Source organism: Spea bombifrons, chromosome 5 (genome assembly GCF_027358695.1).
Source record: "Spea bombifrons isolate aSpeBom1 chromosome 5, aSpeBom1.2.pri, whole genome shotgun sequence".
NCBI classification, from domain to species: domain Eukaryota; kingdom Metazoa; phylum Chordata; class Amphibia; order Anura; family Pelobatidae; genus Spea; species Spea bombifrons.
The window spans coordinates 70,914,478-70,936,946 of NC_071091.1; the positions used below are offsets into that span (position 1 = coordinate 70,914,478).

Here is a 22,469-nt window from a genome sequence, read left to right on the forward strand (position 1 = left end):
TTCCCACATCTGTTAATTGCTGTTGATCCAAAATAAGGGCAGTTTGTAGCTATTTACAATTTTGCAACAAACTAGGAAACAAAATTCCTTCTTGACCCCAGCAGATCTGTCCTTGGATCAAGAAGCTGTTTCCCCATAATTAAAAAATGATATCCCATATGTTATGATGTGCTTACTTGACGCTTTAAATTAATATCTACACTTATAACACTTCTAGTAAAATGTCCCTTCAATCCTATATTTATTTTTAATTCCTGAATTCAGGTGTTGCAATCAAACCCGTTGCCACAGGTGTATGAAATCAAGCACCTAGCCATGCAGTCTGTATTTACAAACATTTGGGAAAAAAATGGGCCATTCTGAAGAGCTCAGTGCCATTCTGAAGAGCATGGTACTGTGATAGGATGCCACCTGTGCAACTCAGTTTGTGAAATTTCATCCGTGCTAGATATTCCACGGTCAACTATAAGTGGTATTATTGGAAAGTGGATGCATTTAGGAAAAGCAGCAACTTAGCCATGAAGCAGAAGACCACATAAAATCACAGAGCTGGGTCACAGAGGGCTGGGGCTCATGGGGTGTAAAAGTCTTCAACACTCTGCTGCTTCCATAGCTAAAGAGTTCCAAACTTCTACTGGCATTAATATCAGCACAAAACTTGTGCGGAGGGAGCTTCATGGAATGGGTTTCCATGACCAAGCAGCTGCATGCAAGTCTTACGTCACCAAGTACAATGCCAAATGTCGGATCAGGTGGTGTAAAGCACACCACCACTTGACTGGTGAGCAGTGGAAACATGTTCTGTGGAGTGACGAATCACGCTTCTCTGTTTGGCAGTTTGAGAGCCAGGAAGTTTGTTGGCGGATGCCAGGACAACGTTACCTGCCTTACTGCATTGTGCCAAGTGTGAAATTTGGTGGAGGAGGGGTAATGGTACAGGGCTGTTTTTAAAGGGTTGGGCTGGTCCCTTACTTCCAGTGAAGGGAAATCTTAATGCTTCCGCATACCATGACATATTGGACAATGCTATGCTTCCAACCTTGTAGGAACAGTTTGAGGAAGGCCCTTTTCTATTCCAGCATGACTGTACCTCAGTGCATAAAGCAAGGTCCATAAAGACATGGTTGGATGAGTTTGTTGTGAAGGAACTTGACTGCTCCACACAGAGCCTGACCTCAACCCCATCAAACACATTTGGGATGAACTGGAACAGAGATTGCGAGCCAGGCCTTATTGTCCAAGATCAATGCCTGACCTCACAAATGCTCTACTGGATGAATAGGCAAAAAAATGCCACATAAACACTCTAAAAGTCCCATCTAAAGTCTCTGTTGGTGCAATGGTGAAGTGTTCCAAAACTTTTGTCCATGTAGTGTAAGTGTATATGATGTGTTCTTGTTTCTCTTTTGCAGCCTTTTACATTTTTGGAATTTTGGAATTTTGTTTATAAATGGTCCAACAAAAGATATATAAAGATGATAAAAAGAGTGAAGGATAGTAGAAATGAAATGAATAATATCTAAATTATGCCTAGATACAGAAATATATTAAGGGGTTGTGTGTCTTTTTTGCATCTCTATTTTGTAAATAATTGGGAAAGCATAAAAGTTCATAAGAAAAAAAATGTTAATGTTAATTAAGCCTACTTATCGCTTTTTCAATGATACTGGCAATTTCCGTGTTGGTATCATCAATCCAGAGACAATAGCCTTTACTGGTTCTTCATCAGTTGCATTAAATTGAAAATTCTTTATTAACTGCAAAATGAAAACATATATTGTTATCGCTAAAACTATCATCATATTTAAATTAATTTCTTTAAAAAAATATATAGTACTTGTATCTCTCTTTTCTTTTCCTTCTGGTTAATCATAGTAATTGTCATGGCATCTGGTTGTTTTGTGAACCTGTGCTCCAGGAATCTCAACAATTAGAAATTGTGGAGACACTGCAATTGTGCTAGGCTTGGTTGAACCCCACACTATGGTGTAGTTATACAAAATTATGTTACAATAGGGGTACAATCTATTTTCCAGTACATTGCCAGGAACATTGTGACAAGATACTATGAAGCACAGCTCTTTCTTCTCTGCACTGCAACTAACTGACCTTTGACAAAACCATAACCTTTTCAAGTCACTACTTCATTTCTGCAGTACAGAGTCATAAGAAAAGTGAGGCAAGTGAGACACATACTTCAGGTGCAGCAGGCCTACAGACCTGAGGCAGTCGGCCTTTGGTGTGTGCGACTGCTGCTGTAGGAGCAGGGTTGTTTGGGGAATTCATGGATCTCCTTCTAACCAGCCCAAAACAGAGGGAGCATGAGGTCCGTCCATATGGACCTCTGTTTCACTGCTACCTTGTGAAGCATGCTGGCTATTAATGCTGAGCACCAGGATATGATGTCATATCCCGTCGCAAAGCACTGAAGCCATGCACAGCACGATGTAGTGGTGAAACAGACGTCTGTAGGAACAGAACTCCTGCTCCCACTACAGGACTTCAGAAAGGTAATAGAGAAAGGGAAGATATAGATGGTGAGAAAGAGGAGCGATAGTAAGAAAATGGAGAGAAAAATATAAGGGAGAGATAATAAGGAGGAGGGAGAAAAGGCAAGGATATAGAGAAGGAGGAGGTAATGAGAAAGAGGAGAGATGAAGAAATATATTGGGAAGTGGAAGATAATGAGAAAAAACAAAGAAGGGGAAAAAGGGAGAGATGGAGAAAAAGAGTGAGAGATAATAAGAAAAGGGAGATATAAAGAATAAGGGGAGATGTGGGGAGAAGGGAGAGAGATAATGAGAGATGAGAAGAAAGGAGAGAAAGGGGAGATATGGAGAAAGGGGAGAGAGAAAGAAAGGAGAGAGATAAGATAAAGGGGCGATTTGAAGTGAAATAGAAGGAGAGATAAAGAAAAGTTTGAGAAATGAGATAACGAAGAAAAGAGAGATAATTAGAAAGGGGTCACAAAATAGCCTGTTTAAAAATATATTAAGGGGTTAAATATACTCTTCTTACCTCAGGCCCAAAAGGAGCTAGCTACAGCTCTGCTGTAGTGAACCATTTTTCTTCCTGATATTTTCTCATATATATTTAACACAAATCAAACAGATGTTTGGTGTGAAGGGAAGATAACTTCATTTGCACACTAGACAGAGTAAGTGAAACTTCTAACATTGGTAGTTTTATACTTGATATAAAAGTACACAAGTTTACCCAACACAGGGCCAACTGAAGCTGTAATTCAGCCAAACGCCTTCCAATGCACATTCTTTTGCCAGTTCCAAATGGAGTGTTTGCAAATGGGTTGAGTGACCTCTTTTCCTTCTCCCATCTCTCAGGTTTGTATTCTCGTGCATTGGGAAAGAAGTCATCATTCCAAGTCATTGCATGAAAGTTAATCATTGCAATGGTCTATTTTCAAAATAAAAAATAAAAATGATTCATTAACAATAACCCTGAAAGAAATTCCATTCCAAATTGTAATTCTCCATGTCCATCTTCCCTATTTATGATACATTTTCATTAGGTTTATTTTTTGTAACACAACTGTAACTTTCATTGCACTTATTTAGGTACAGGTCAGTGCAAGCACAGCTAAGTGGGCCCCCCGGCCCGCCATCACTCTATATCAACCCCATACAATCTTTTAGCTTATACTGACACCCAAACTCTTTTAATTAGAGCTTACCTTAACTTATCTACAGCCCGGGTTTGCATCTGCTGGTATATGATATGAGCTGCCTTCTACTACACATAATTCACATAATGTCACTCTACATGACCCTGCTAAGCACCAACACGCCTGAGCAGTCTGGCCCAGTGTTAAGGGTCACATTGGGCTAGCCCTGCCTGATAAATTTGCCCCTAAGTGAAGAATTTGAACTGGCCTAGGAATCAATTGCTCCCCAGACCACCTTCCTGTATATGTATATATTTTGTATATGTTGCTTATTACTTATTACTAAATATATCTTATATAAACAAAGGGCAACAAAGAAAAAGGCATTGCAGGTTTATATCCATTGGTGGCTTAATGTGTAAACGTATTATTCATAGCGTAAAGCACGTATACTGATTTCCAATTGCTATCACTTCTTATCTTGAGCAAGTCTGCAGATCCATAGCTGTATTGCTCCAATCCCCTCCCTCTGTTATACCTACGTGTCCGGCCGGGGTCCCACGGCGTTCCTCGCGCACGTCCTCCTCATGTACTGACGTGCGCTCGGCACGCACACGAGGGGGCGTGCGTATCGAGCAGGCACGCCTCCCAGCCACTGACAGCCTTGATCGGGCTGCCGCAGCATATCAGTGGCGATCGGAGAGACGATCCGCCGCTACATGCTCGCGGCGCCCGACCAGTACCTCTTCTGCCTGTGTGGCGCTTCCGCGTCATTCGCGGAGGTAACACAGGCAGGAGGTTTTGTTGTTTGGTTGCCATCGCGACGATGCTATTATTGCGCCGGTCGCGATGACGTCATCTTACCTGCTCTCCCGCCATTGGCTCTATTTAAACTTCCTGGTCCTGTGTTTCCGTGCCCGTTCAACGAGTCCATATATTGGTTCTCAGGGTGTTTGTTTCTCTTGTGCCTTCTAATTGATTTTCACGTGTACCAGACCTCGGCTTTCGTTCTTCTGGCCTTGATCCTGCGCTGCCCATCCCGACCTCGGCTATTGTTCTTTGACTTCGCTCCTGTGCTGCCTGCCCCGATCCCGGCTTGTTTATCGGATATTCTCGCCATTCCTGCATTGTGGGTCCATCACCTGTGGTGCCTGATTCGACGTAACACCTTCCAAACATTTCCCACATTGCTGATTGTTTTCCTCCCTCCTATGTGATTAGCGTAATGGGGGAAGAGGTTGTCCCGTCTTTTGTGCATGGGGGATCCACCCTGTTGTGCAAATAGTTTCTGTTTCATAATACCTGACACCAGTGCACCGGAAAAGTCTATGGTGCAGACAGGAAGCAGTGAAGGGTAGACACAAAGGCAGTTGTCGGGGAAGTTGGGAGTGAGAGAGTTTTTTCCCCCAAACACGCAAACCATACCTTTATCGTAAATACTTTCACAAATGCCTCCACCACTCTACCCCACACTTCTAGCTCCTTCACTACCACAGCAATACAACTTACACATAACACAAAAAACACAATAAACTACTTGCAATCCATAAATTAACCAATGATTCTCAAATTTAAATTCTGAGTTTTCTCCCTTGTTTTCGTTTGTTTTGTTGTGGCTCCCTCTTTGTTTTTTAACATTCGTATGAATCCACAGATTCAACAAAATTTCTAAAAATTATTTATTCCCAAAATTTTTTTTATATTAATCTAACTGCACAAGTCTAATAGTTCTGAATTTACAGGTTAGCAGGTTCAATACTCACACCACGAGGAATCAAAAATCCACCAAGGTTTGTGTCTTCCTCAAGTGTCCGACTTGTAAATGGTATTGTAGGTGTTAGCCTATAACAATGGCATAAAATATGATAAAATTATTTATTTCAGAGTTGTGATATTAATGATTATTATTGTGATAATAATGTCCTTTCTTGATATCAGAATACCTCATTGATTCTTTTATACAAGACTTTAAATAAGGCATCTTTTGTAGGGTGTCAGCAGTTGGCGATTGTCCTTCTGGCAACACATTTTGAATTTCCTGTAGAAGTTTTTCTTGTACATGGTTGTTTCTTGAAATATTATGTATCAGCCACATTAATGAATTTGCAGTCTATAAATGAAAAACAAAAAAGCACATAATCAGGGAGCTGGCATATTCGAATATGGAGAGAGACATTCAAGAGTTTAATGAATATATTACATTTCATGAAATGACATGTTGTTTTTATTTTATGTTCAACAGAACTTTTCCATATTAAATACTGTACATAAAATATATATTTTGCATGTTTTTGCATAATTCATATTTATTCCCCATATACATTATATAATTTACTTTCTCTTTCTAAATGCCAGTGAATTACTTTTTAGCATTTCTGTTTCATATCTTTTATTTAGGAATTATTTTTATTAATGCATTAACAAAGGTACAACACTACTTATACTATGTTTTATACATATCACTTACCTGCAAACCATAACACATAATCACAAGAAATCCATAAAACTAGGAAAATATTATTTTCAGCAAATCAGGGGTGAATCAGTGTGAATTTTATAGCAAGACAGGAGGCTTTATATTTTGCATTTCCTTCTTTACTGATTAACTTCCAGCAGCAAAACAGTTAACATGAAACAAGAAAAACAACCAATCGGGATAAAGCAAAACACCCTATATCAGTCCAAGAGCCCAGCCACTCCTCCTCTTTCTTTGCTGCTTAGCCTCCAGGTGAGAACCTTCCAGTTTATGATTGATTACTTTTATGGTTATTATTATTATCTATATTATTTTAGGGACATACTAAACAGCATATTGGGAAGATGGGATGATGCGATGATTGGCTGCAATGCGCATCACTATCACTAGGTGTCAGTACACTTTTTACACTCATACATGGTAAATCAAAATATGCTCTTTTCTGTAGTTCTTGATACTAAATTGCAACTAAGTTTCAAAAAGAAGTTGCACATGTAACTATTTACTTGTTGAAATATATACAGTTTTATAACGGAATCATGGTAAATTCTATAGAAATAATAGAAAAATTAGTCAAAACATTTGTAGGGCTAGATTATTGATTTAATATGGTACATGTATGTGCTAACACCAGATTTTACCTATTTCGATTATCATCATATTTTTTAAACATGGGGATTATGGGTGCAATATCATGCACATGCCAAGGAACATGTTTGACCTGTTTCTGATAAGAATATGGTTATAAATATTTTCATATATGAGGATTATGGATGGAATATTATGGTTACACATGCTAAGTGTTAGGGTCCATCCAGGCTGTGGAGCTGCATATCTCTGTTTTTCCCTGCCTTGCCTCAGTTCCCATGTTTTGCAGGGATCCATTCCTGGATTTCCATATGCTCTGTTCTTTACCTCTGATTCCTGGATTCTAGTCTGCTCTTTGCTTCAGCTCCTGTTTCCTTTATAAGGTGTGTCCCACCCGTTTGTTCCGTTTGTCTCAGTCTGCAGTCTAAAGGTATGTCCTTCTCGGTTCTGTTTGGATTCAATGTTAAGTTCATCAGTACTTTCGTATGCAGGGCTTAGCGTTAGGACCCACCGTCATTGGAGTACTTTGGCGTAGTGGTGGGCTAAGCATACTATGGCCATATGATGTGACGGAATCTCCAATTGTTATCACATAGTCCTAGGCTAGTTCCTGTATCCATGTGCGTCTGTCTCTTATGTACCTTTGCCTTTCTTCCCTGAATCATCTGAGGATTCTGGTTCCTCTCTCCTCTCCCCATGTCCCAGTAAATATGTCCTATCCTTGCTTAAAGGAGAAGCGTCCAAGGATTCTGGCTCCTCACTCCTTCCCCTGTGTTCCTTGCCTTGTTCCCTGTCCTTTGTTGTGCCCTGTATCATGTATGTCTTGTATGGTTATGTTCCTTGCTCGGTCTCCCTGTTCCTTGTTCTGTCCTCCTTGCTCCTTGCTCTGTCCTTGCATGCTACCTTTCTGTTGATACTCTGCTTAGCTTCCATACGCCCTGCCTGCAGCATCCTGCACATGATTCCAGTGCTACGTTTCATGCCTGCTCCAGGGTGCCTGCAGTATATCTCCAAGTTCTGTTCGTTTTGTCAGATCCAAGTTTTGTTGAGATTTCCACATCCAGCCAAGTTTCGTTCTGCTCTGTTCTGGACTACATCAGCTGCTATGTCAGGGTGCTGGTATGTGGCTGCACAACCCTAGGTGCTCAACACCCGAGTGAGTGTGGTCACCCTGCACCAGGCCCTGTCCAACTCCACTACTGCTCAATACCTCCTGAACTCCATCTTTGGGCACGCTGGGTCTTTACAGTCGTCTGTATGGACCTAGTTTCCTGACACTAAGTAACACATTTGACCTGTTTCTGATAAGAATATGTGTATAACATTTTTTTACATGGGGATTATGGGTAGAATATTATATTTACACATGCTAAGTAACACATTTGACCCGTTTCTAATAAGAAAATGGGTATAACTGTTTTCCTACATGGGGATTATGGGTAGAATATTATGGATACACATGCTAAGTAACATATTTGACCTGTTTCTGATAAGAATATGGGTATAATATTTATTTTTGCTCAGGCCTAGCTCATCACCTGTGTGTCCCTTTCACCTTTAATGGCCTAAGAAGTTTTAATTTCAGTTTCCCTCTGTACTATAAACTTAACCAAGCAGATTGCTGGACCCTAGTTTGGGGTGACCCCCCACCACTTTGAGCCTCTCCACTTTAGGCTTTTATTGCTACCTGCAAATTAGAGCCGATTATAACTGGGACCCATGGGAGTCCATGGGCTGGGATGACCCCTCTTTCTTGATTTAGGGCCTAGGCCCACTAGATTTACACAGGCTGCCCCCTGTAACTAACCCTGTGCTGGCTCTTTTTCTAATTTGGCAGTTTCATTAGTGGGTGACCCCCACAGGTGCATTCAGGTGACCCCCGTTTTTTGTCTCGCGGTTTCTTCTCCGTCTGTGTTTTTGGAAACACATTGGAGTACCATGGCTGAAGATTCTGAGCCTCCTATTCCCGCCTCCTTCCAAGCACTGCCTGCATCCCTACCGGCCGCACTGGCAGAGGCCCAATTCGCCCGTCCTATCCAACCTTTTGCTTCCCCGGTTAGTGGTGAAGGTTCGGATGCAAGTGTCTCACATTCCTCCACTCATCCGCGCAAGAGATCTAAGAGTGTCTCCCTTCCTGCCATTCCGGAATCTGACACCACACCGGCCACAGATCTAGCCAGTACGTTTTTCTCACAGAGCTGGTCGTTATAGGGGTCATGCCGCCAGCGGATCAGCCTCCATCGGCTCCTTTGGAGGGCTCAGCCGTGGTTACCGCTGCTGAAGATGTCATGCGAGGATCCTTTGGTCCTACCGTCATCGTGAGACTTACTACTGGATCCAGAGGGTAACCTGCACCCTCTCATTCTTCAGGACTGTCTGTCGATGGTGGCTTGGACTGTTTCAGGGGATCCTGGGATGTGTCAGGCCTATCGGCTACAGCTCATGACTTCCTACCTCCAGGCTTGGGGAGTCTGGCATCACTGGTGTTTGGAACACCATTTTGATCCCTTTACAGCCCCTATAGTAGCTGTCCTTAACTTTTTTGCACATCTTTTTTCCCAGGGTAAGTCATACCATACCATCAATGTGTTTTGTTCGGCCATTTTGGCAGTCCATGTTCCAGTGGAGGGCCTTGGCGTAGCGAAAGATCCATCGGTTTGTCATCTGCTGCTAGACCACTGGCTGCACGCTTCCTATTGGGACGTCTCTAAGGTTCTTAGCTTCATAGAGAGATGGCCAGATAATGACCGTTGTCCGTGAAGGTTGCGCTCATGCCGTATTTCTTATTGGCGTGTTCGGATCTTTTATTTTCGTCCTGCTGCATGAAACTGTCCGGTTCCGGGCCAGTCTATGTTGTGCTGTGTGTCCTGTAGTTGAAGTCGTTTTATTGCTGTTTGGTTCCTGTTTGGCTTTTCTGCAAAGAAAGAGCAGGAGTGGCTGGGCTCATGGACTGATATAGGGTGTTTTGCTTTATCCTGATTGGTTGTTTTTCTTGTTTCATGTTAACTGTTTTGCTGCTGGAAGTTAATCAGTAAAGAAGGAAATGCAAAATACTTGCCTCCTGTCTTTAATAAAATTTAGATTAATTCTACACCAAGGCTAGATTAATCCCTAATTTACAGTGATACTTGTTAGTGATGAAAGTAACCAGTATGTTATCACTTTACAAGAGTAAAGTAACTCTAAAACGATATAGTATGCAAATAAAAGACAAAAGCTTACAGTTTCTACACCACCAATCTGAAGTTCAGCAAAAAGGCCAGAGAGTTGTCTTATTGTGAGAAGCTTTTCAGAATAAATTGTAGTGAGTAAGTCATCATTTTTGTCAGTGGAGGTGTTTTTAAGGCATTTCTCTATGCATTGCTTCACTAAAAAACAGGAGAATCAAAAAATTACAAAAATTACAATGAAGCACTGCCTAAATGTAGATTACATGAACAATTAAACAACTGCATTGTTAATTAAAATTAATTAAATCAGGGCATTTCTATTAAAATGTAATATTTTTAAAATTAGTTTTTGGTGGTCTGGCCTATTGGTCTATTAGGTAAGGGAGAACATTATTATGTAAGGGAGTAAACATTATTGGAACTCAATGGAAAACCATGCAATTTTGATTTAGTTAAATCCTATTGCAACCAAGATGGACATCCTACGGTGACTACATAGGCCATTTTTACCATACATTTCATGTATTGTTGACTGGCACATGTAAAATGTTGTCCTAGAGTATCATGGAAAGGAATCCAGTTATATACCCCACACACTGTAAAGGATGTTTGCATAATGTCCTTGGAAGAATTGCTTAGTTTCTGCATTTAAGACATTAGTTATTAAAACCCTCATTATCCTTATCCTGGAAGGGACATTCCAGTACATGATCTGGTTCATTTTTCCTGTCCAACATTTTGTTTCTTTGCAGTTACATGGCGTGTTTCAATGACTGTGTGAAACGTAATAATAACATTAAGAAACAGCACATTAAATTGTATTTAGAACCTTAATTTATTCCATTTAAACTAAAATGCACATTCCATTACCTACCTGTTAGGAATATATTATCCCAGGCTTGAGTGTGGTTTTTCCACTGAGATGTATTGAATTTTTTGTGAAGTTCAGCTGAGGTCACCATCAGTGGACCTAAATACTGCATCATCTGTAAAATAAAAATTGTTTTGTTTATTCTGGTACTGCGTTGAATATTGTACTACTTTCATTCACTCTTTTATGCTCTTTCACACTCTCCCACAGTCTCACTCACGTTCTCTCAGACTGTACCCCTACCCTCTCCGCCAGTCGCTTTCGTGTCACCATCTTGTTGACACCCAGCTCTGCTTCTCCTCTTCCATATATATATATATACCGCCCAGGGGAAGCAGGAACCGAGAGGAGTCACGTCAATTTACGTCATATTGCTAACGAGGCATTTCAGTGACACCGTCCGTCGCCATATTTTATATATCTTGAGCTGCTCTGCTTGTTTCGTGTGCAGGGAGTGGTGGTGCTCGTTTAGAGGAATCTATCCAGGGCTGCTCAGAAGCTTTCTCCCTAAATTCGGTTCTACCTTTTGTCACCTTTTGCCACACTAATCTCAAACTTTCCCCTAACACTATCAAATTATATATGGCAGAAATACAACATAAGGTTTCTCTACTACACCCAGATAGGCCTTCCCTTCTTAGCGCACATTTTGAACCAAGAACAGGAATTTATAAGAGCTTTTAAAGACCTCGCAAATGATAACACAGTTGTAACACAGTCTTATTAATAAATTCTACTCTACTCAGCATTGATTTGTTTGTTTGGCCCCTATCGTACCTACAAAGGGTGGCTTTTCAGGGTCTAGGGACATTTCAGATCCACTGGACCTTGACTCAAGTTTCACCCTTCCAGAAATGTAAGGTCTGATTTTCATAAGCACTTTAACTTCAAAATATCCCTGATTGCATTGATCCAGAAAAGTATGCTAAAACAAACCATGGTTATGATATATTCTAATTTATATTGTGTACATTGGGAGAAAACAGTCATACTTTAAACTGTTGTGTGCTCTAAACAGCCATACGTTAATTCATCATTAGCAAAGGCTCATTGATTACATCAATATACTTTATCTACATTTTGGTCCAAATATATATTTTCTGATGTTAAAAACTTGTATTACCTTTTTTACTGATTGAATAAAAAGAAAGGCATCTTCATTACAATCTTTCTGTAGAAGCCCACATCTCTCATTATATAAGACTGAACAAATTGCTGTAGAGAAAGTATCAAGTTAATTGAAAAATTAAAAGTAAACAGAGGTACTAACACAGTAACAGCTTTATTGAACTTACTTTCATATGACCACTTGTTAAGTTCAAAATATAAGTCATCAATACATCCGTTTTGATCAATTATTCTATTGAGGTATACCATAAACTCAGCCAAGACCTATGAAAAATATAATAACAAAGGAATTAATAAAGTATATGACAGGGGCATGGCCGATTATTAATCACACAGAAAACACACGAGAGACCTGTGTCATTTTAACCCCTTAAGGACAATGGGCGGTCCCAAAACCCATTGAACACAATGCATTTTGTGCCCGTACATGTACGGGCTTTGTCATTAAGGGGTTAAAGTTCACAGATTTATTAAATACGTGTAACATACATAATTGTAAACATAAATTGAAACATGTAAACATCCATTCAAGCTTTGCATAGACCTCCAATTAGCATTAGCTAATACCAACCAACACTGAACGTCCTAGCTTACTAGGAGTCCCCCAGGAATGCTGACGCAGGCGTAGTCGATAATAAGACCTCTTACCGTCCTGCAAGATAGCGAAGCCAATACTTACTCCCCAGGGCCATTCCGTGGGGAGTGCTGCATGTAGCCATTGGGCTTATGCTTGCCGGGTTGCCATACCTCAGACAGCCAACTGCCGCACTGACACCAGACCCCAAGGGACCCCCTGCCATACCAAAAGCCAAAACCAAGGGAGGGCAGGAACTTCTGTAGAGTAAAGTGTAAAGTGAGGGGGATCTACTCTGTGCAGAAATACTTACCCCGGGGATGGGTGACATCAACATTAGCATACAGCCCCCACTAAGGTCCTCCATTAGGCTTACACCACAGACAAAGTGATACATTGGGTCACTGATGGCCAACCCTGTCATGTTGGCCCTCTTTGTATGTCCCCTCCAGGCCAATTCTATTTTAGTTATAGGATTCTGTTTATACAAAGTTTTGTTTTTTGTGATCTGTATTCTAATATGGAATTTTAGAAAAAAATTATATAAAAAGGGGATTATAGTGAGGGAATTTAAGCATGCAAGAAAAAGCATTGGGCTATCGTAAAACTAAAGTTAAGGACAAAGCCAAGTAATTTTTTATTTTAAAATTACAGCTGGTAGAAACACAGGATAGACTAAGTAGGACTAATGGCTCTTGATATTGATTTATTGTTTCTTACTATATAAGAGAAGAGAAGCACCAGCAATAGACAAACATAAAAATATCAGAATAACTTCAAACTAACCTCATTGATTTTCAAATCCATTTTGAATATTTCTTTCGGTTTCAGAAGTTTTGCTTGAACTGCTTGTCTCATTGCAAGCCATTCTTGTCCATCACTGTGCAAAGAAAATATAGAAATAAAACAAAAGTGATGCACATATATAACTGGTTGGGCCAGAGTTGAGCTCAATGCCTAGCTGAGCTCTAACTTTTGAAGAAAGCTAATAGAAGCTTGAGCCAAGTTGGCTCAAACTCCACCCTGGGATTCCAGTCCTTGACTTTTTATATCCTTCAAGTTCATCTGGCTTGACTTGTGATATACAATGATCAGCTTACATACCTCTATTGTTCTTCTGTCTTCTTTCTTCACCCGCTTCTCCCTGTGCGTTCTTTCACAAGAGCAGAGCTTCCAGGCACATCCTCTCTCCCCAGTGAAGTAACAGAGGTTAGGTTATCTCCATGGCTCTGCCCCTGTTGTGGAAGTACTCTGAGAGGCCAGAATAATGAAGACGAACACATGGAGAAAGAGAAGCACTTCTTAACAACTCCAATCCAATCAGGGGAGAGGGTGCGCCTGGAGGCTCCGCCATTTTCTGGAAGTGCCCCTGGAGTCAGGTTCATGGAGAAGCAGACGAAAAAAGTCACGAGGAGAAACAAACTAAGAAAGAAAACTGAAGAACTAGAAGAGGCAAGAGAAGAAGTGATGCTGCAAGAAAGGAGACAGGGACACGGAAAATGTCACCGGAGAAGGTAGGGATACCTTGAGAGAGTGTGAAAAAGCCAACAAAATGCAAACAAAAATTTGGATGTCTCTGCTTTATTTTCATTTGTTTTGTTGGGCTCCCTCCTCATTTTTTAACATTCATATGAATTGATGAAATTGGCAAATTCCATTAAAATTTTAACTTCTCTGAATCCAAATGTCTAGTAATAACTTTATATACTTTGGTGCTTCATAAAACCAAACTGCAATAACATGTCCCTTTCACTCTAAGTGCTAATGACATTATATCATACTTGAATTAGCTTTAAAAAAATTTACTTTAAAAGTGCCTTAAATGCATCATGATTCATCCATTCTTTGCTACGTGTAGCCGCTGCCATTGCAAGCTGTTTTGGCACTCGTTGATGAGGTAAAGTGGGAGGGACTTTGTATACGAGGTAACATATCAATGACTGATACGTAGAAGTAACCAAAACAAATGGGGAGTGCTTTTATTGATGGTAAATTGAGTCTAACAACCTGTGGGAGTATTCCCTTACTTTTTTTCCACTCTGGCCAATCAGCACTTACAAGGGGAAGGGACAGGCATTATACATATAAGTGTGACGCCATTTTAACTTGTCGTTAGCAGCATTTACAGACTGATGAGAGTTGGATTGTGAGACAGTGACAGTTAGCTTCGCAGAGGCTGAGATTGATGCTCATTGTAAATTACTTAATATTTTACTTTGGTGTAGAAAATGTAGGGTGTAGGGTGGATTGGAGAAGCTGTATCATACTACTGTAGTGTATTACAGGGACAGCGATAGATATTTTGTGGTGTTTAGTTGATTAAGACAATTTATCCTACTGGCCAAACATGTCATTTGTGGACAAGTAACTTTTTAATAATCTTTCTATCATTATCTAATATTCTTCATTGATAAAAAAATATTGGTGACTAAATATTGATGACAATATAATTTGTATGATATACTGTAAATATAATATATTGTCCTACTACTACTGCTGCTGCACCTCTTTGACCGTCTTTACACTGGGGGATCCTTTTTCTTAAAACATGTTTTAATATTGCAGAAATTCAGTCCTGCAGAAATCTGCCAGCCCAGACCCAGTGCTCTATTACTTCTGAGGCAACCAGGGACGTAACTAGAAGCCTCAGGGACCCGTGTGAGAATCTGTTAAGGGCCCCCCATCCCAATATCCCCCTTCTCACTATCTACCCTCTCCCTACCCCTTCTCACTATCTACCCTCTCCCTACCCCGCTTCTCACTATCTACCCTCTCCCTACCCCCCTTCTCATTATCTACCCTCTCCCTATCCCCCTTCTCAATATCTATCCTCTCCCTACCCCTTCTCAATATCTACCCTCTCCCTACCCCCTTCTCGCTATCTACCCTCTCCCTACCCCCTTCTCACTATGTACCCTCTCCCTGACCCCCCCTTCTTACTATCTACCCTCTCCCTATCCCCCTTCTCAATATCTATCCTCTCCCTACCCCCTTCTCAATATCTACCCTCTCCCTACCCCCTTCTCGCTATCTACCCTCTCCCTATCCCCCTTCTCACTATGTACCCTCTCCCTGACCCCCTTCTCACTATCTACCGTCTCCCTACCCCCTTCTCAATATCTACCCTCTCCCTACCCCCTTTCTCACTATCAATCCTCTCCCTACCTCCTTCTCACTATCTACCCTCTCCCTATCCCCCTTCTCACTATCTACCCTCTCCCTACCCCCTTCTCACTATCTACCCTCTCCCTAACCCCACTTTTCAATATCTACCCTCTCCCTACCCCACTTCTCAATATCTACCCTCTCCCTACCCCTTCTCACTATCTATCATCTCCCTACCCCCTTCTCACTATCTACCCTCTCCCTATCCCCCTTCTCAATATCTATTCTCTCCCTACCCCTTCTCAATATCTACCCTCTCCCTACCCCCTCCTCGCTATCTATCCTCTCCCTACCCCCATTCTCACTATGTATCCTCTCCCTGACCCCCTTCTCACTATCTACCCTCTCCCAACCCCCTTCTCAATATCTACCCTCTCCCTACCCCCTTTCTCACTATCTATCCTCTCGCTACCTCCTTCTCACTATCTACCCTCTCTCTACCCCCTTCTCATTATCTACCCTCTCCCTACCCCCTTCTCGCTATCTACCCTCTCCCTACCCCTTCTCACTATCTATCCTCTCCCTAATCCCACTTTTCAATATCTACCCTCTCCCTACCCCACTTCTCAATATCTACCCTCTCCCTACCCCCTTCTCAATATCTACCCTCTCCCTACCCCCTTCTCACTATCTATCCTCTCCCTATCCCTTCTCACTATCTACCCTCTCCCTACCCCCCTTCTCACTATCTATCCTCTTCCTATCCCCCTTCTCACTATCTACCCTCTCCTTACCCCCTTCTCGCTATCTACCCTCTCTACCCCTTTCTTGATATCTACCCTCTCTACCCCTTTCTTGATATCTACCCTCTCCCTACCCCCTTCTCGCTATCTACCCTCTCCCTACCCACTTCTCACTATCTATCCTCTCCCTACCCCTTCTCACTATCTACCCTCTCCCTACCCCCTTCTCACTATCTACCCTCTCCTTACCCCCCTTCTCGCTATCTACCCTCTCCCTACCCCCTTCTCACTATCTATCCTCTCCCTACCCCTTCTCACTATCTACCCTCTCCCTACCCCCTTCTCACTATCTACCCTCTCCATACCCCCCTTCTCGCTATCTACCCTCTCTACCCATTTCTTGATATCTTCCCTATCCCCCTCCTCACTATCTACCCTCTCCCTACCCCTTCTCACTATCTACCTTCTCCCTACCCCCTTCTCACTATCTACCCTCTCCCTACCCCCTTCTCACTATCTACCCTCTCCCTACCCCCCATTTCATCTGGTGTCAGGTACCTCCCCCAGTTGGAAAGAACCCCCCATCCCAAATGCTGCTCTGAATAAAAAAAGGCCCCGCAAATTTTGCCTAGCCAAACAGTCGGTAACCAATATGTGTTGCCCGGAAAAAACAAATACAAATTTTATCTAAAGCAATTTTGATCACCATTATACCTGCCTATATGCCACTCTGCCCCCAGATACGCCTTATACCCCTTATGTGCCACTCTGCCTCCCAGATATGTCTTTTAACCCCCTATATGCCACTCTGTCTACAGAATGCCTTATAACCCCCATATGCCACTCTGCCCCCCCCGACTTACCAGTGCCTCCCCAGACTCGTCCCCTGTACTTCAGACTCCCATATGCCACTCTGTCCCTCCCTGGTGGACATCTGTGCAATGCACATAGACAACCTCTGCTGCCAGTTAGTTCCGCTAGGGCTTCTATGACTGAACACCGGAATATCGTGTCACGCCCATGCTCAGTCATAGAACCCCCTGTCGAAGTGCCGGCACCAGCGGAGGTTGTCTGTGCGCATCGCGCAGACGTTCACTGGCTGCCAGAGAGGAGTCTCCAGGTCTACTGCAGCGCTGCGAGGGATCCTCCTCTCTGGCAGCTGGACAACCTCCCCTGCTGCCAGCACTACGGGGCTTCTATGATGGAGCACTGGAAGGTCAGGTCACGCCGGCGTTCAGTCATAGAAGTGTTGGCAGCAGCAGAGGTTACCAGAGAAGATCCAGGTCCCCTGCAGAGCTGGAGGGGATCTAGATCTTAGTCTTATAGTCAGACCTCTATTTGAGGTCTGATTAGAAGACAACCTCGAATATAAGACGAGGGTTATTTTTCAGAGCATTTGCTCTAAAAACCTTTGTCTTTTATGGAGCAAATACGGTAATAATGCTGTACTGTTATTCTGTAATACAACCTTAATGGTATCCTTGCCACTTTATTGTTTCAAAACAAGTGCTGATACGTTGTGATAAGCACATAGTTTCTGTTAAGCCATTAATTTAATCAGTATCACTATCGCACACACGTGTTAGAGTGCATGGTTTCCTCGATGGAACACATACTGTCATAACGTGATAACATCACATTTCACTATTTGCTCGTTTGGCGGCTACCAACAACACAATCACTGCTCTGACTGCAGATATTTCATTAAATGAAGGAAAAACAAACTGTGCAGTATGAATAAAACTGGAAGAGGAACAGCCAAACTTTCTAACAAGGTGAGGTTGCACTAGACACGTGCAAATGAACCAAACATGAATGGACAAAAAACAAAATTAATAATTTGAATTGTTTTTGTTGATCCGCAAAGTAGGTCTAATACCTTGTGTCTTGTTGCTGAGTTTGGCTGCTCCTCAACTAGTTTTATTCATCCTACATTTGAAAACAAAATGTGCTGTCCTTCACCCTCATTCACTCTCTCATGCTCCTTCACGTTTTCTCACAATCTCATTCACACTCTCTCACATTCCTTTTGAATGTATCATTGCCTTCTCCGCTTCTGTCAGGGTCCCCAGCAAAGACCCCAACTAAGCGACTCACCAGAGTAGCCGCCAATGGTGGGTACCAGCTCACACGCTGCCGCGGTCCTCGTTTCTGCTGCATCAGCTGCTTCGCAGTCTGTGTTTAGGAGCGCGCACGCCCACACCTCTCTTTGTAGATTCCTGATTGGAGAAGGTGGGGAATGCGGCGACCCCTGGTGGTAGCTTTAAAAATCAGCACTGAGTATCACTCAGTGCTCAGTTATTGTGCCTAACGGAGCTCTATTGTGTTGCTGTAACCTGGCTATTGAATACTGTTTACGCTGATTTCTCTGATCCCGAACCCTTGACTTTTAAATACCGTTTACGCTGTTTTCTCCAATTTGGACCCCTTGGCTATTTATTTCTGTGTTTTGCTATCTGCCCTCACCTGCTGTGAGGTATCCTGCATACCGGGTTCCACATCCCGAACCTGACAGCTTCCTTGTCCCTGCCTCAATACTGCACAGCGCCACTTCTTATCTTGCATCTTCTTGTTTATCTATCTTCTGTTTTATTTCTTACTTCTTCATCCACTACTTCTCCATGGACAGCAAGACAAGAAAATTACCTCTGGGTGAACTTCTGCAAAATGGTGAAGCTTTCAGGAACAACCCCTGTCCCAAGTGGATGATTGATGGTATTTTGTGTTTGCAATGGGTGCAACTGCATTATTAGGTCCTGTACACCTCATACAACTATAAATTCAAGAGTTTTGGAACTATAGAGTTGTATGGATAGAAGCGGCAAAAACGTTTTAGTTTTTTAAAGTTGGGGACAGATGTACTAAGACAATAATGGCCATTATCAGTGAGAGGAAAAAAAGAGAGAAAAATATGAAAGGGTCAGGCTACTTCATCATTAAAGAACTCATATGACTGAAAATATATTATGTCCTGTATTATGGAGGTAGATGACAGTATGTATGGCAAAAAGAGAAACATTAAGGTTGCCAAGATTTATAACAAGGAAATTATGTCATAAGGGGTCTAAAGTTAGCCTTTGAGAGAAATTATAAAAAAATAACGTAGGTGAACCAGAAGGTTGCAAGCTAGATGTATGGTGTTGCTTAGAGAAAATAATTCCTAGAAGATGTAAAGCTATGCCATGCATAGTGTCCTTAATTCAAACTAATAGTAATCTCAGATTAAACACTTTGTTAATTAACAAATAGTCATATCATTCTTAATGTTTATGAGAAAGAGATGGATTATGATGTAATGAGGGTATATATATGATACACTTATCTGGACACCATAAACAGGTCTATGTTATGACACAATAACTAAGTTCATTATAATTACATCTAGACATGATATAATAACAATATTTCTATAGGCAGGCAGTATGGGAACAGATACATGTATGAACTTTTATGTAAACCAAGTTTCACTGTTTTAGGAAGAAGATTAGCTGAGTTTTATTTGCACGTATAATGCAATGTGGCATGCATAATGTTTTATATTCAACCTTTTACAATAGAAAATAAAATAAACAAATTATATAGTGGCTTAACGTTTAAAAAATTACTTTTAATATGAAATTATGATTTTATCTTGTTTCTATTTTCTTATAACATATTGGACTTTTTGTAAAACATTTAAGAGCGCTGTATAATAACAAATCATGTTAATGTAAATCATAATTCTACATATTAATGAAAATTCTGCACACAGTCAAAACATTTTGTAACTGTAGACTTTCCATATTCTTGTAAACAATGCATTTACTTACAGTGTAAGCAAACCACAAGCTTCTCCTGTGTAATCTCTGTACAGCTTCCAGGGTTTAATCTCCATTCTTTTAGGGTAAACATTTTCTGTTCTGTGAAAAGTTTCCAAAAGAATCGGATCTCCAATTTGTACTGACTTAAAAATTCCAAGATTCATCTTAAATATTCTTCCATATTTTTGATGGTATTTGTACTAAACATAAACATATTACTTTATTAAGTCAAACAATAAAATAATGCAATTATACACATTTTAACATAAAAAATAAAACTTTACATATACACAGGTTTAACATAAAATACAGCTTTACATATGCACAATGTGTATATATATTATTATGCATATATATAATTTACCTTGGTCTAATATTTTTTTCTATAGAAAGACATTTTGTGTGGGACCTAGTAACTTACCATGATTTCATGTTGATTTTTTAACCCTCCATTCCAAAGAACACTTAAGAGACTTCCTATTCCAGGACAATCAAGAGGACCTGGTAGAGAGGAAAAAGGCAGAGGTCTTCTTGGTAAAGGTAAGCAATCTGTTGAAGTGTGATAACTTCCGGCACAATTTAAAACAATATTTCTTAAATTTGAAATGCTGCGCAATAATGGTGATGATGGAATCTTCATCGCAGATATTGCTTATATTTATGATACTGCTAAATGCAAATCAAGATGTTATGTTCTGTCAGTCTCTATTTTCTTAGTACAAATATTTATGTTTGTAGAATTAGGGTAGGTATTCTAGCATTGCAAAAAGATTGACCAAGATCTCTCAAATTGATTGGTCCTTTATATATATAATATTTTCATAATAGAACATATACTTCAATATCATTGGCTAAACGTTTAGTGGAGAGAACATGGGTGGGACTGTGACCGTACAATCAAAATGCTAATCAAAGATTGCTTATTTATATCATCACAATAGAGGATTGGTGTAAGGTTTCCTAATTAGGAAGATGAACTGATTCAACAGACTCTCTTTCAAGTACACTCCTTTACAGTATTCTGAGCTCCAGTTATAGAAAGCAAACTGCTGTTAAGCATGTAATAGGGAAACACAACTGTTATAAAACAGCTCTTGTATAACATGTTAATGGATAATACATATTTATTGTTTAAACATATTTCTTATTTTTGTTACATTACAGTGTACAAAACATATGCAAAAAAAGTCTTAGTTATTTACATTATACTGTTTGTGGGAGCTGCCATTTGGTTGCCACATGATGTATTAAATTAGCCTTACCCAGAGATAGGGTTTAGAGGGAAAAATGTGGGTTCTATACACTATACTTTCTATACCCCTTGTGGTAAAGTGTATGGGAGTGTGGTTGATGGGATATATATCTCACCTGGTTACCTCAGCCAGGCATGGTAGCAAACCCAGGTGCTCTCAGGTGAGGCTTCCTAAGCTCGTTACTGGGGAGGAAGCCTTATAAGAGAGGGCTGTTAGGTTTGCAGGGAAAGGGAGAACCTGAATGAAGGAGCAGCTACAGCCAGCGCTGCAGCCCACCAGGTATGAAGCTTTACCCCATACAAAACTGGTTACTTTGCTTTGCGTCAGACCTTAGGCTGCTAGAGAGGTATCCTGCTGTTTAGTTAGAGCCGGACAGGCTTATAGTTTGTTTTGTTTACAAGGTGCTCTGTGACTACAACATCTAAATAAACGCGCTTTTACTTTGGAAACCTGTGTGAAACTGTCATTGCCGCCCCATGCGTGAGCTGTCCCCTACAATTGGTGGAGAATGCGGGCACAGTGGTGCTAGGAGCAACGGCAGGACAAAACACAGCATCTGAATTTTGTGGACATTTAAAGGGCCGGAAGCATATGTCCTGAGTGAAGGCTGCAGCACTGTAAGGCCCATCCGGCACAATGGAGGAAGTGATAAAGCAGCTGATACAGGCTAACCTGAGACATGAGCAGGCCTTGGAACAGCAACGGAAGTTTCATGCAGAGGCTTTTCACGCCCAGCAACATGCGCAACAGCAGACTATGGCCCAACAACAGGAAACGAATCGCCTGTTAATGGAGCAGATTGCTGCGCTCAGAGAGACTGTTGTGGCTCAGTCCCAACAAGTGGAGGCAAGCCCCCTTGAGACTGTTAACGTGAGGAGGGCCGTTCAGCGGGGCTTACAAAAAATGACACCCGACGACGACGTTGAGGCATACCTCACCGTATTTGAGAGAGTGGCGGAGAGAGAGAGACTGCCAGTTGCAGAGTGGGCAGAAGTGATTGCACCCTTCCTGACTGGTGAACCGCAAAAGGCCTACTATGACCTCGGGGAGCAGGATGTCCGGGACTTTACAAAACTAAAAATGGAGATCCTTGCTCGCCTGGGTGTTACGCCCGCTGTTCGGGCCAAGAGAGTCCACTG

The 22,469-nt window shown here is 41.3% G+C and overlaps 1 protein-coding gene across 1 annotated transcript; it reads right to left on the bottom strand.

Annotated features, from left to right (window-relative positions):
- Positions 1-1,626: 1,626 nt before the first annotated feature.
- LOC128497691 (1,25-dihydroxyvitamin D(3) 24-hydroxylase, mitochondrial-like) lies at positions 1,627-20,717 on the bottom strand. The gene is made up of 11 exons (XM_053467852.1): positions 20,499-20,717; positions 20,087-20,277; positions 13,216-13,309; positions 12,023-12,119; positions 11,851-11,942; positions 10,731-10,842; positions 9,909-10,054; positions 5,566-5,732; positions 5,386-5,464; positions 3,217-3,414; positions 1,627-1,757 (listed from the first exon to the last, which is right to left on the bottom strand). The coding sequence occupies exons 1-11, from the start codon at positions 20,715-20,717 to the stop codon at positions 1,647-1,649; spliced, it is 1,506 nt and encodes a 501-aa protein (XP_053323827.1). The 3' UTR covers positions 1,627-1,646.
- Positions 20,718-22,469: the final 1,752 nt, after the last annotated feature.